General features: G+C 40.5%; 1 protein-coding gene across 9 annotated transcripts in view; it reads left to right on the forward strand.

Moving 5' to 3' along the window:
* Positions 1–13573, forward strand: part of dlg3 (discs, large homolog 3 (Drosophila)) — a 105975-nt gene that overhangs the window by 49228 nt on the left and 43174 nt on the right. For all 9 annotated transcript variants that reach the window (XM_066649144.1, XM_066649147.1, XM_066649146.1 and 6 more), the window contains one exon: positions 12832–12885. In XM_066649144.1, coding sequence (XP_066505241.1) covers positions 12832–12885 — 54 coding nt within the window. The remainder of the gene's footprint in view (positions 1–12831; positions 12886–13573) is intronic.

The following is a 13573-nucleotide window of genomic DNA, read 5'->3' on the forward strand; positions in this document are numbered from 1 at the left end:
GTTATAGATTTATTATAGATATAATTTAAACTGCATTACGTGCTTTTAGACAGTTATTTAATTTAAAAAGAATTCATTTTTATATTCACACTGCCTTTCAGAAGAAGCAAAAAATTACTGTGTATTTTTTGGGTCTTTTTAGAAATTTGACAATGATAAATACCAACCACCAGGAATCTTACTTCTACTAATTTGATCATAAAAGGCCCGTTAAGAAACGAAGTAGTGATAAAATATGGATCAGATGTTAAAAATAAACAGTAGCACAGGTGTGCTGTAGGCTCTAAAGCACATTTCGTGCACATTGAAATATTGTAATTGTTTGTACACAAATATTCAGAACCCTTGAAACATATTTAGGAAGAAATTAAAATCCTTTTCTACGACTGAGGGCCTAGGGGCTGTGTGAAAGGATAAAGCCTGTAAGGTCTGTCAAAACAAAGTTAGTAAAACATTACCACCTGCTCGTTTGCAGAGGAATGAAAAAGAAAATTAAAAAGTGAAAAGAACTGATCCAGTAACAAAATGCATATATACCAGATTCACAGCTCTCAACACAGCAAAACAACACCAAAAAAAGAGAAAATGTGTGAGATCTTCTGTTCCCTGTTACTGACACTCGCTGCTAGAACGGCACATCGGAGCAGACAGTGCTGTTATCTTAGCACCAAGGGGGGGGGGTGTAATAGCAACCAGCTGAAAAAGTAGCAGGCACTGGCCACGGGAAGATTTTATTATTAAAGCCTGAGTGATGCATCATACTAATCATTGCGTTGTGTGCATTGTGTCGATCACACCTCGGTGTGCGCATATACTGATCTGCCGTAGCATTATGACCACCTCCTTGTTTCTACAATTACTATCCATTATCTCAGCTCCACTGACAGGAGCACTGTGCAGTTCTACCATTTTGTACATCATTTCACCCTATTTAAAGCTCAGGAACCACAAAGCAGGATTTATTAGGGTGGTGGACCATTCTCAGCGCTGAATGTGGTGGTCGTGTGTTAGTGTGTGGATCAGACACAGCAGTGCTGCTAGAGATTTTACACACCTCAGTGTTCTTCTGTGGATCAAGGACAGTTCACTAAACACGACTAAACAGCAGCACTGCTGTGTCTGATCCTCTCTTTGAACTCTTTGAAATGATAACACTATGGGCCCTTTATCTGACTGACGTTTTGGAGGTGGGTGTGGGTGTGGGCGTGTAGCAAAACCTACACTAATACACCCCCACCAGGTCCTGTGGGGATCCTGACCATTGATGAACAGGGTGAAATGGGATAAGGTATGCAGAGCAACCGATGGACTACACCCTGCAAAATGCTCCTGTATGGTCGGTGGAGCTGAGTGAATGGACAGTGAATGCAGAAACAAAGAGGTGGTCAAAAAGATATGTTTGATCAGTGCTTCAAACAACGTATCATCTGTAAGTTTGCATCAATAAATTGGCCTTATTTGTTTAATTTGTGCTTAGTCTTCTGTCTCCAGGCTGCAGTAATATATCGTGTCACTGATCATGTGCTTGTGCTGCGTGTGATGGCTCAGACAGGCACAGCAGCACGGCCTTTATTTGGGTGGTGCTGGCGATGGAGATAGTTTCCTCGATGTAATGATGGAGATGATTACAGTGCTCCTGGCAGCAGTGAGATATCACAGAGCTGGGATTTAATTATTATTTCAGATCCAGTACTTACAAGGACCATGCGAACACTCCATACACATTCTCAAACTCAACAAACATCAAGGCCTTTTAAAATGTAAATACAGGGCAGACTTGTACATTGCGTTTATTATGTAAGCTGCATAGACCATATTTATCAGTATATTGAGGAGTATATGAGTTTCCCAGTTGTTGTGTTTATTGTTTTTGGCAACAATGTCATGTGACACTGGGTCTTGTATCAGACCCAGCAATAGGCAAATATCAACATGAAAAATTCCTCATATCTGATCATTTTCATTATGTTATGTTATCTATTGTACATATTTGAACACAGATACCTACACACATTTATTATTAGTGGGTACACAACTGGGACCTTGATCAAGATGGAGAGGTTTCAGAAGATGAGGTAATGGATGTCAAAACAGATACATAAGTTTTCATTAAACAATAATATAGTTTTTGTATAGGAATGCAGAGAAATGAATAAAATGCAGTGTTTTTAAAGTGGCATCCCAGCAGAGGTGTACTGTATGTTACATAGACCTCATTGAGGTAAAACCTCGTGTTCAGACTCAGCCTCACATTGCTGTTGCGCTTGTTGCTGTGGACTTAATGTCATTATTTCATGGTGGCTCTAAGTGTGAAGGTGAAAGTCAGTCGGCTGACCTCTCTGAGACTCATTTAGAGCTGCTCACCATGACCAAATGCAAGGTTGAGCAAGAGCACACTTTAGGGACATTATGTGGAACCAATGGAAACACTGCTGAATGTTTACTTTTGTGTATTAGTATAAAATATATGTTTTGTATTGATTTAGGAGAAGGGTAAGGATGCATGCTTTCTGCATCAACATGATTTTGTAAAACTTAATGTTTTTTCTCGATTTCTGTTTATTTACTGAATTTAGAATAAAGATGTAAGGGCACATTTTAAAGTTCAACATAATGATTGATTCTGAAATTATGATTCAATTTGATATTCAGTAATTTAGGTTTTAACAAGGACACAATTTCATTTATACTAAACACCACTCTTGTGCAGTACTTGTGTACTAAGAGTGTCCACTTGTTGAGACTCGTTAGTCTATTAAACATGAAAGGGTGAGTGAAGGAATGAAGGAGTAAAAGTGTTGCGGGCTAGTCCATGAAGTGCTTTTAAACTACAGTACTGTGCAAAAGTTTACGAGATTTAAAAAGCTAAAAATTGTACCTAGTACCTAGTACCTAGTTTTAACGGTTAATAAATAATGATTTTAAATAATGTCTGCTGATGATTTAACAGATTCATACAGTCCAGGAGAATCTGAACAAAACACTGTTCTTCAAACTCACTCTCACCTACTACTTTATAGAGAAAAAAATCTTATTTCTCTCATTTGTTTATATTATTATTTTTTTTGTATTTACTGTGATTATATATAACTTCATACAAGCACCACGCTTATTGAGAAGACATTAGTTTATTCTAGAGGCCAGTTAGCTCAGTTGGTTAGAGCGTGGTGCTAATAACGCCAAGGTCGCGGGTTCAATCCCCGTACGGGCCAGTCGCGTTTTTGCACGCTAACCCAGCAAGCACCGTGGCCTCTGTCAGTCTCTTTAGGGGCGGCAAGGTGGCGCACCAGGTAGGTGTCGCAGTCACACAGCTCCAGGGACCTAGAGGTTGTGGGTTCGCTTCCCGCTCCGGGTGACTGTCTGTGAGGAGTTGGTGTGTTCTCCCCGTGTCCGCGTGGGTTTCCTCCGGGTGCTCCGGTTTCCTCCCACAGTCGCCATCCCACAGGTGGATTGGCGACTCAAAAGTGTCCGTGTGTGTGTGTGTGTGTGTCTGTGTTGCCCTGTGAAGGACTGGGTGTATTCCCGCCTTGCGCCCTATGATTCCAGGTAGGCTCTGGACCCAGAATTGGATAAGCGGTTACAGATAATGAATGAAAAATGAATGAATAATTATATTAGGTGCTTAAGACTTCTGCAAACAACTGTATAAACCTTTTTTTCACATTTTATTGTGATAAATGAAATCACATTATGTATCAATATGCTTTCTGAGTATATTTTATGTATGGTTGGTACTAATTCTAATATATAATTATTTGCAAATCTCACACCCGTTTTTTTTCATTTCTCTTTCTTATGCCAGGAAGACAACACGATTTCCTCAGCATCAGCTGTTTCTGACCGCTTTCTTCACACAATATTATCAATGGGAATTTTTGTCGATCTTGATAAATCTGTAACCACTCAATATCAGCTGATATTTTGGGCAAACTGATATATTTGTCGAGCCCTGTTTCTAATGGTGTTTCCTGTTGCTTCATAGCGTATGTAGAAACACACTTAAGACACTTGTTAAGTTAAACCTGTGAGTCCTGGGTGATTGGTGAACAAATACAGCATATCCCTTCCTTTTACCTACCCAATCTCTCTCTCTCTCGACTTCTCTCTCGATTTCTCTCTCATCTCCAGTACCCATGCTGGGGTGAAGTGAATGAGATGTTGGGTGCATGGTAATTGGGTCTTTATTGATCGCATTGCAGCGTAGCTTATATGAACCTGTTTAAGGCGGGCAGAATGAAGCCCCTAACAGAAGAACCCCTGACTTTCCATGTCTATCACTTTTTTTTGATCTTTTGGGTCCTACTCAGCAATAAACACCCGTCATATAGCCCCAGCAGAGCCCCGTTCCCTGTGCCCACTGGTGCTGCCCCAGGCTGCAGATCATGGAACATGTGAATTACTCATGCACCAAATGGATCCCCTTTTTGGTGCAGCTTATCTGCCTATTAACATGAGAACAAAGCACAGGGCTATCAGCCTCACTATGTGCGGCATCAAGACATAAACCCACCTTTATTTATGAGCAGTAACATTGACGTGGAGGTAGGTTTTTTATTTGTTAGGTGTACTACCGATATTTGTCCTTTTAAATCTGTCAAATTATAGCATGAAAACACTGTGTTAATATGTAAATATAAGCCACAGTGTGCTGTAAGTAGGGTTACAAAGGTGTGTTCCAGTCTATAGGAACGATAAGGATAAAACTATGCTAGTGCGATCCTGATATGTATGTATATATATATATATATACTCTGTAGTTATTTAGTGCATCCAGCTCCACCTTACATAATGAAGAAGTTACATTCTGGTGCCTGATTCTGCTGCCACATTTAATGTGGAACTGGAAGTTTGAACAAAAACGTGCCGAACAAGAAGCTGAATTATGCTTCATATCACAGAAGAGTTGAGTGGGTGATAATAGTCAGATGCTTCTGAAGGGGTATGATGTTGTCAGTTTTATTAAAGTCAAGCAGTACTCCTCTGATATCACTGCAGACTGACACACTGGCCAACAGTCACCACTAGTAGACAGGTAATGAAGCGCTGTTCTTTTTTTATGTGTTCTGATGACATAGACACTTGAATGATTGTCCCATTTGGTAGGGGAAGATTTAAACCACTCCACCAGGTAATTCGGTTCCAAGGGTCATGAGGACACTTGAAAACAAGGGGTAAGGTTAAAATAAGAAATGGGATTTGCCCTTACAAGCTATCATTTAGCTAGCATATCAGCTACCCGATTTGACAAATCTAGCTCAGTCCCCTGAATACACTAATTTAAAAGATAAAATTACCAAACACAACTAAATGAAATAAAACTATAGATTTCATAAATCTAAAAAATAAATCTCAGAAGATTGTATTTTATGATTTGTTTTCTCTTTACCACAGAAACGTTTAACATTTACCAGCTCACTACAGCTATTCTGTGGGCTATGTTAAGAATGAACACAGCTTTCCAAATTGTGTTTAAAACTACGTTAGTGTTAAAAAAAATGTGTGTATTTGCAGAGTTCAATATTAATAAAATCTTGCAGCATTCACTGCAACATTACTTGACCATTTGTAGCATGCAGCTGTGTAAGTGTTTTCAAGGTCCACAGTAAAGGAGAACATGAGTTTATATGTTTAAGGTGAAAATAAAAAAGACTAATATTGAACACATTAATATGCAGCAAAATTCATTTATTCATTCATTATCTGTAAGCGCTTATCCAGTTCAGGGTCGGGGTGGGTCCGGAGCCTACCTGGAATCATTGGGCGCAAGGCAGGAATACACCCTGGAGGGGGCGCCAGTACTTCACAGGGCAACACAGACACACACACATTCACACACACCTACGAACACTTTTGAGTCGCCAATCCACCTACCAACATGTGTTTTTGGACTGTGGGAGGAAACCGGAGCACCCGGAGGAAACCCACGCAGACACAGGGAGAACACACCACACTCCTCACAGACAGTCACCCGGAGGACACCCACGCATACACAGGGAGAACACACCACACTCCTCACAGACAGTCACCCGGAGGAAACCCACGCGGACACTGGGAGAACACACCACACTCCTCACAGAAAGTCACCCGGAGGAAACCCACGCTGACACAGGGAGAACACACCACACTCCACACAGACAGTCACCCGGAGGAAACCCACGCTGACACAGGGAGAACACACCACACTCCTCACAGACAGTCACACGGAGGAAACCCACGCTGACACAGGGAGAACACACCACACTCCTCACAGACAGTCACCCGGAGGAAACCCACGCAGACACAGAGAGAACACACCACACTCCTCACAGACAGTCACCCGGAAGAAACCCACGCTGACACAGGGAGAACACACCACACTCCTCACAGACAGTCACCCGGAGGAAACCCACGCAGACACAGGGAGAACACACCACACTCCTCACAGACAGTCACCCGGAGGAAACCCACGCTGACACAGGGAGAACACACCACACTCCTCACAGACAGTCACCCGGAAGAAATCCATGCTGACACAGGGAGAACACACCACACTCCTCACAGACAGTCACCCGGAAGAAATCCATGCTGACACAGGGAGAACACACCACACTCCTCACAGACAGTCACCCGGAGGAAACCCACGCTGACACAGGGAGAACACATCACACTCCTCACAGACAGTCACCCAGAGGAAACCCACGCTGACACAGGGAGAACACACCACACTCCTCACAGACAGTCACCCAGAGCGGGAATCGAACTCACAAAAGGATTTAAACCTAATTTCTTTATTTAGATCTCTAATTTTAGAGGAGCAATTAAGGTGGTTCTGAAAATGTCAAGAGTGCTTTGACACGTGGAACATGGCTCCCTCTGAGAGCTCTCTCACTATGAGTGATGTAGTGATGGTGATGGTTGTCGCTGTGTAATGGACAGTCTCCCCCACCTGGCTGCTGTGCCTCAGCTCCAGAGCAGGCTGCTTTTCGAGCCAAGCTGAATGTGACACAGCCAGTCTGTCCGCTGAATGGTTCTGCTAACCACACACAAGGCTGCTGTCCTGAGAGAGACCAAACCCTGAGGGGGAGGGCCCAATCCACTCCCGTATCCGCTCCTCACAGCCAGGGTGCTGTCGCCATGGGAACACATTGATTATTTAACAGTTTGGATGAAGCGCTTGTCCTGCCGCTTGCCAAGGTTCTTTGAGTGCTATTGTCAGATTGTCGTCCCAAGGGGCTGTGACCACGTCCACTGAGACAAGACTGTTTAATATCAGTTAACCCCTTTCACGAGAAAACCAGGGCCTAAGCAGTAGTTTCAAAAAGCAGTCTTTTGTATATTCAAATTATTGTAATTTATGGGAGAAGCTTAACTTTTTATGAAAGTTAAAGTAATCAGATTTTTTTTCAACTGGTTTGTATTTTCTTGAAAAGTGTAAGTAAAGAGCAGCTGATATATTAAAATATTGTAAAATGGAAATCTGAAAAAATAGTGCACAATGATGTGTGTGTGTGTGTGTGTGTGTGTGTGTGTAAATGTGTGCATGGCCTGAGCTCTTTCGTTGCAGCTGGAGGGAAGTGAAGAGCGACAGCTGGCTGGAAAACAGCCTTTTAATGATTAGTGTTTGAATTAAAAGGAAATTAAGGGATTTATGATAATCTAATCCAGATTTGGTTAATTCCACCCATGGCCCTTCGTCTACCCCCTTCTGCCACATCTGGACACCCTCCAACCTCCAACCTTTTACTGGGCTCCCCTCTCACCCTCTCACCTCTTGTCAGCACTCCCTGTGTAAGCCCAGAATCCACCCCCCAACTCTCTCTCTCTCTCTCTCTCTCTCTCTCTCTCTCTCTCTCTCTCTCTTGTGCTGGTTTTAATCTGGGATAGTGAGTGAGTTAGTATGCAGCTGAGTGACGTGTGGTTTAGATGTTGTAAGCCTCTCTCAGGACCTGTCTCTCTAGGTCATGTGTCACCACGATGACTTGTTTTCACACTCTTAAAAATCAAGGTGCTACAAAAGGTTCTTTGAGTGATGCCATAGAAAAACCATTTTTGGTTCCATAAAGAACCATTTTTCCTATTGCATTTAAATGGGTAAAAAAACCCTTAAGATTGAGTGAATAATTTTTTTAAAACCTTTAAACTCCCACATCCCTTAAACAAACGTGATTCTTTATGAAACCAAATTGGTTCTAGTATGGCATCGCTCAAAGAACCCTTTGTAGCACCTTCATTTTTATGTGTCTACAATCTTTCTCTCTTCATTTGTCTTCACTCTCGCTCATTGCTCTTTCTTTCTTTTTATATAATTCTCCCATGTTCTCTCATTCCCTCTCTATTTTGTTTCCCCTCATTCCCCTGGTTTACCCACATTCCTCTAAATCTCCTCATTCTTCCTCTTTCCTCTTGTTTTTAATTGCTCCCCCGATTATCTCTCATTCTCCCTTGGTTCCTCCTCCTCCCTTGTTTCCCTCCTTTTCTTTTTGTCCCCCATGAACCTTGTTCATTCTCCCTCTTGGTTCCTCCTTTCCTCATTCCCTCATTCTTTCTCATCTTCCTTTGGTCCCTCCATTCTGCCTCTGCTCTTCCTTGTTCTCTCTTTTTACACTTGTTTACACATCAGAAAAAGTCAACATGAATGATCTGAAATGCAGTGAATATATAAATGTTTTTGCTTCTGACGTTATTCAGTAAAAATATTTCATTTCAAGGTAAATTACATTAATTCAAATAAGTAAAAAGTCACTTTCTCTGGATGGGATCACTTTCAACAAGTCAGATTTTCAGAATAATGTAAACAGTTTTATAATATTCTTATGACACACTCATGATGAGATGTTTTCAATTAATAAGAGATCATTTGTTGCAGTGAACCTGCCCTTCCTCAGAGACCGCCCCCACCCCACCCCAATGGATCCCACGCTCAGATTATTGTCTGCTTTATCTTGTTTGTGTGTGTGTACTGTGAAAAGATGTGGGATTATAGACAAAATCCCACACTCGAATGACGGTTCTTACAGCCTGAGACTGTGGGTGGTTTGTTGGTAACTGCTGCAACATGTTTTCAGTACAAATTAGCTTCCTGGCCGGTGGACCGGACCTTATTACTGTATGTCACTATGTTCTTTAGTTTTCTTTTCAACGCTTTTCTGCACATAGTAAGGGAATGAAATGTATTGTTATTTCTGTGTACACTGTAAACAATTATATTTTAAGGGTTAAACATGATGCAATATTGCATCATATTTATCATTTTTATGGTCATTGTCATTACAAAATCTAAAGTTTCTGCTTGGACAGGAAATATAGGTCAGAAATGTATCTATTCGTCTACATTTTACAGTAATTCATGTAAATGTTATATGCTACATACACTTACACATGAAAATAGTTATATTCACGCTTGTAATACATTAATATACAAGGCCAACAGCTGTAATTTTGCAGTAATATGCAAGATTATTTCGATTACAGTTGTCTCTCAGCTCTTTAGAAGTAGTAATAGTGATGTTGTGCATATTAATATAACTGCATATTCTTATTTAAAGGCTAAGAACCAGCTATATGAAATTTGAGTTCCTAACTTGTGTTTATTGATAGTCAGAAAACATGTTATTTCTTACTAATTGAAGGAATAAGGTTTAAAAGACCGTTGGTCCCCCCCCCCCAACGGTGTTCGGAAACTCTAATAGGCGTCTTGCCTGTGACGTAGATGGTGGACAACAACTCTAGAAGCTGCACTTAATTTAATGCAAAATGAGGAAAAAAGATCCAGAAATATCCAGAAAAAGGACTAAATTTGTCCACTTTAAACGGCACTTTGGAAAGGACCATCCGCTCACTCCGTTATCTGTAGCTCATTTCACTGGCGCGTTTCCAACAATATGGGCATGTAAGGACACCAACGAAAGGTGTTCAAGAGCCTCTGTAACATGGAGGTAAACAGGGTAAGGACACTCACTTCGCCTGTTTTAGTTGGTGTTAGTTAACGTTAGCTTGACTCGCTAAACTCGGTGGCTCAGATTATACTCGGCTACGTAGCTGCATTACGGAGGTTTATAGTGTCGGATGAATTCGAGTTTGACTTCCATCACATTTACAAGAATAACGGTACCTCTACATTTGAGTTTAGCTTATTGCTAGGCTATTGTCATGAATAATGTTGGTTATTTAGCTAGATACTGTCATAACAGTCAGTCATAACAGTGTTTTACCGCGGCGGTGTTCAGCTGTTGTCCACCAGTGACGTCACGGTTGCGGTCAAGAATTTCCGTAGCGAGCTCGGGTTTTTCCGTCAATTTAATAAAATTGTCAGTTTTAAAGCAAATTAAGCAGCTATTTTCATTTTAATTCATACTTATATCTGTCAGTAACTACAATAATGTGGAATATTCATGGAGGTCCATTAAGTGGTGCTTAGACTTTAAGGTGCTCTCCTAAAATAGTAATGTAAGGATCTGAATTGTTCCAGATTTTAAAATGGCAAGTGGTTGTGAAAAAAACAGCCACACATTCCTTCTTTCCACAGTGACACTGTGTGTGTGGGTTATCTGCAGCAATCTTACTAAAAGAGCCATGTGCTCCTTTTGAACATGCATCATTGTTTTTTAATGATTCTTGTTCAGAGGACATGGTAAACTCAGAAACTGGACTTTAGAAACTAAACCTGATGATTGTGTTCAGTTATTGAATTCATCACGCTGAGTTGATTGTGTTACCATTATTCAGTTGGAACGTTAGGAGAATATATCCCTCACAATATTTGTTCAAAGTTCTTGTGTGATATATTTGTATGATAAAAACTTGGATTTTAAAACTTTATATAATACTTGAACCAAACAGCTAAATTTAATATATTCTTTTACATATTTATCCAAACAAACAAGGACAGGCAATACACGTTTTCAGTGATTACTGTCTTTTGAGAAGGAATGTCTCAGGATACACTGATGGCAATTGTGGGCTGTTGCTTGCAAATTTTTATTGATTTGTAAAAATTCATAAAAGGGAATATATCTGCTTGGATTAGTGTTATTTCTGCATATTTCTAGAGTTAAAAAGGCAGGAAAATGACCAAAATGTTGCCTACATGTTCTGCTCTTGCAGGGTACAATAAATAAGCCATTGAGTGTCTGTTTGCAATGCTGCACAAACACAGGACTAGTGCATGTATTTTTTCAGTAGGTAAAAATCGACGGATGTTTACATGAATTTGATATGATCATGCATCCCTAAATAATGTAATAAATAATGTATATAAAGTTGGCTGATGTAATCGATGGGCAGTAAACGGATAAGGATAAAGTAGGATGTGTGTTATTGGTTTCTGATGGAGAACAGGTCATGTTAAGCCTGACCTGCCGGAGCAGTGAGTCTCTGTGTAGAAGCCCAAAGATGAGGTGAAAATGGAGCCTGAGACACAGGAAAAGCTTTTAGAAAGCTCTGTCCATGAGAGTGAAGCATAGAAATTATTCAGCAGCTGTTATTATAAAGCTATGACGATGGAAATGGAGAGAATCTGAAGAGTGACTGTCTGTGGTCCTTTGCTGAGCTTTACGTAATTCTGTGTTCTGCTGTGTGCTGTTTACATGTGGGATTTTGTGGAATTTATTTACAAACGAATGTGAAATTGAGAGCCAAGCAGAAGAATGTTTACTGGAGATGTCAACTTATATGTCAGAATGATTTTGGAATACTGCTGCAGAGATTTGCAAGAATTGTTTTGGAAAACTAAACAATTTTTCAATAAAAATAGCACATCCTTTCAGAACAGTTCCTAAACAGGAGTGTATAGCACCACCTTGTGGAGAATTGTTGTCTAGTGATGAAGGAGTATGTATGTGAGTGAATGAATGAGGGAATTAGAAGGCACTTCCAGGTTTAGCAGTTGCACTCATATCAGCAGCCATTTGGGGGCAGGAAAAGTATATTAAAAAAAACATTTTTCAAAGAAAGTAATAGAAATATTTCCCCTTACACAAGGATTTTTAAGGATGCCAGTATTCAGTAGTTTTAGTTTTCATTTACATACCTACTGATGTACGTAAGACTTTATCTACCTGGAATAGCAACATGGGGAAATATGAGAATATGATGCCCATATTTCATTGAGCCTGGGAATGTGATTTCAGTAGATTTCCTGAGGTTTTTTGCTTCAAAATTCAATATATTTCACTTATGTCTAGTTTCAATTGGAAATGTTTGTGTCCAGTTAGTGCCAGTGGAAGTGTCTCAGCCCTGCAGACCACCTATAAAATCCTAGAGGAGACCAGTCCCTCTACAGCACTGTAAGCATCACCACAGTATAGATTAATCAGATCAATACAGAGAAATGCAGCTGATTCTCTGTGTGAAAATCCAGTAATATTCAGTCTGCGTGTGCTCATTCACATTCTGAGCACTGGAGACCTCAGGAGTGTAGTCAAAAAATATTAGAGCCCCTCCCTTGCTGAGTTTCTGACACATTACTCTGTCCGTTATCTCCGTTCCTGGCATATCCTAGCACGACTTAGTAACACTTTATGAAAGGAGATATGATAGAATGGAATACTGGGTAAGTCCAGGGGGGAATTGCGCACATTTTCTACGTGTTCCTCTTGCTGTAGATGCTTGCTTTAACTCAGAAGAGCAGGCCATTGTAATCCTAACACCTCCATCCTGTTTCCTCTCTCTCCCTAAGGCATCACACCACACTGATGATGTACCGTGTTCCAGTGAAGCGCACTAGCTGTTCCCATGGCACGCATTTATTTTCTCCTCGCCCCTGACAGCACGTGTGCGTGTGTGTGTGTGTGTGTGCATGTGTGAGCAGCCTGCCTCACACACTGAGGTAATGCGCATCTCTTTATCTTCCAGGCAAACCCTCCTCCCATCATTGTCAACGCAGACTCTCTGGATGCAGGCCCTTATGTAAGTATCTGTTGTCTCTTTCTGAGTGCACCTCCAATACTCTCTGCTCTCCTGCCACGTGGAATTATCCCCTCACTCTAACATAACCCTTCCCTGTATGCATTCCAGATGAATAAGTTAAAAACAAAACCTACACTAAATGACACAGCGCGTGGTTTAATGGGAGATTGCGTAGCACCATGTTTAAAACTGTCATTAGAATTAATCTACTTACAGAAAATCTACACCGTGTACGGTGCATTCATGTAGCTTGCAGATTTTAGCCTTTAGAATCAAAGGTCACAGTGTAATCTTTCAAATAATATCCATTTATTAAAAGACCCATATCATAGATGATGTAGTATGTAAAAATAAATATTTTGACGTTTTAAAAATGTACCGTTCAGCCCTTAATCCATATAGTCCTTATATGAAATCTTTTTTGTGACATCACATATTCATTCACATACATCCTTCTTTTCAGCTTATGACCGTTTATCCCTTGTCCATCAGGCTGAATAAGGAGTGTTTTTTGAATAAAAGAAGTTGAAGAGAACCTAACAGAACAGAGCTCATTTGCATATTGTGCTTCTGTTTTAAAGGCACATATTCTTAAAAGTAGCAATAATAGAATTTGGACCCTGGAGGCTTTGTGACTGTGCATACATAAAACCATTGTTATGGATATCATTATCAAATGATATCCACA

This window comes from Hoplias malabaricus, chromosome 17, assembly GCF_029633855.1.
Source record: "Hoplias malabaricus isolate fHopMal1 chromosome 17, fHopMal1.hap1, whole genome shotgun sequence".
NCBI lineage: Eukaryota > Metazoa > Chordata > Actinopteri > Characiformes > Erythrinidae > Hoplias > Hoplias malabaricus.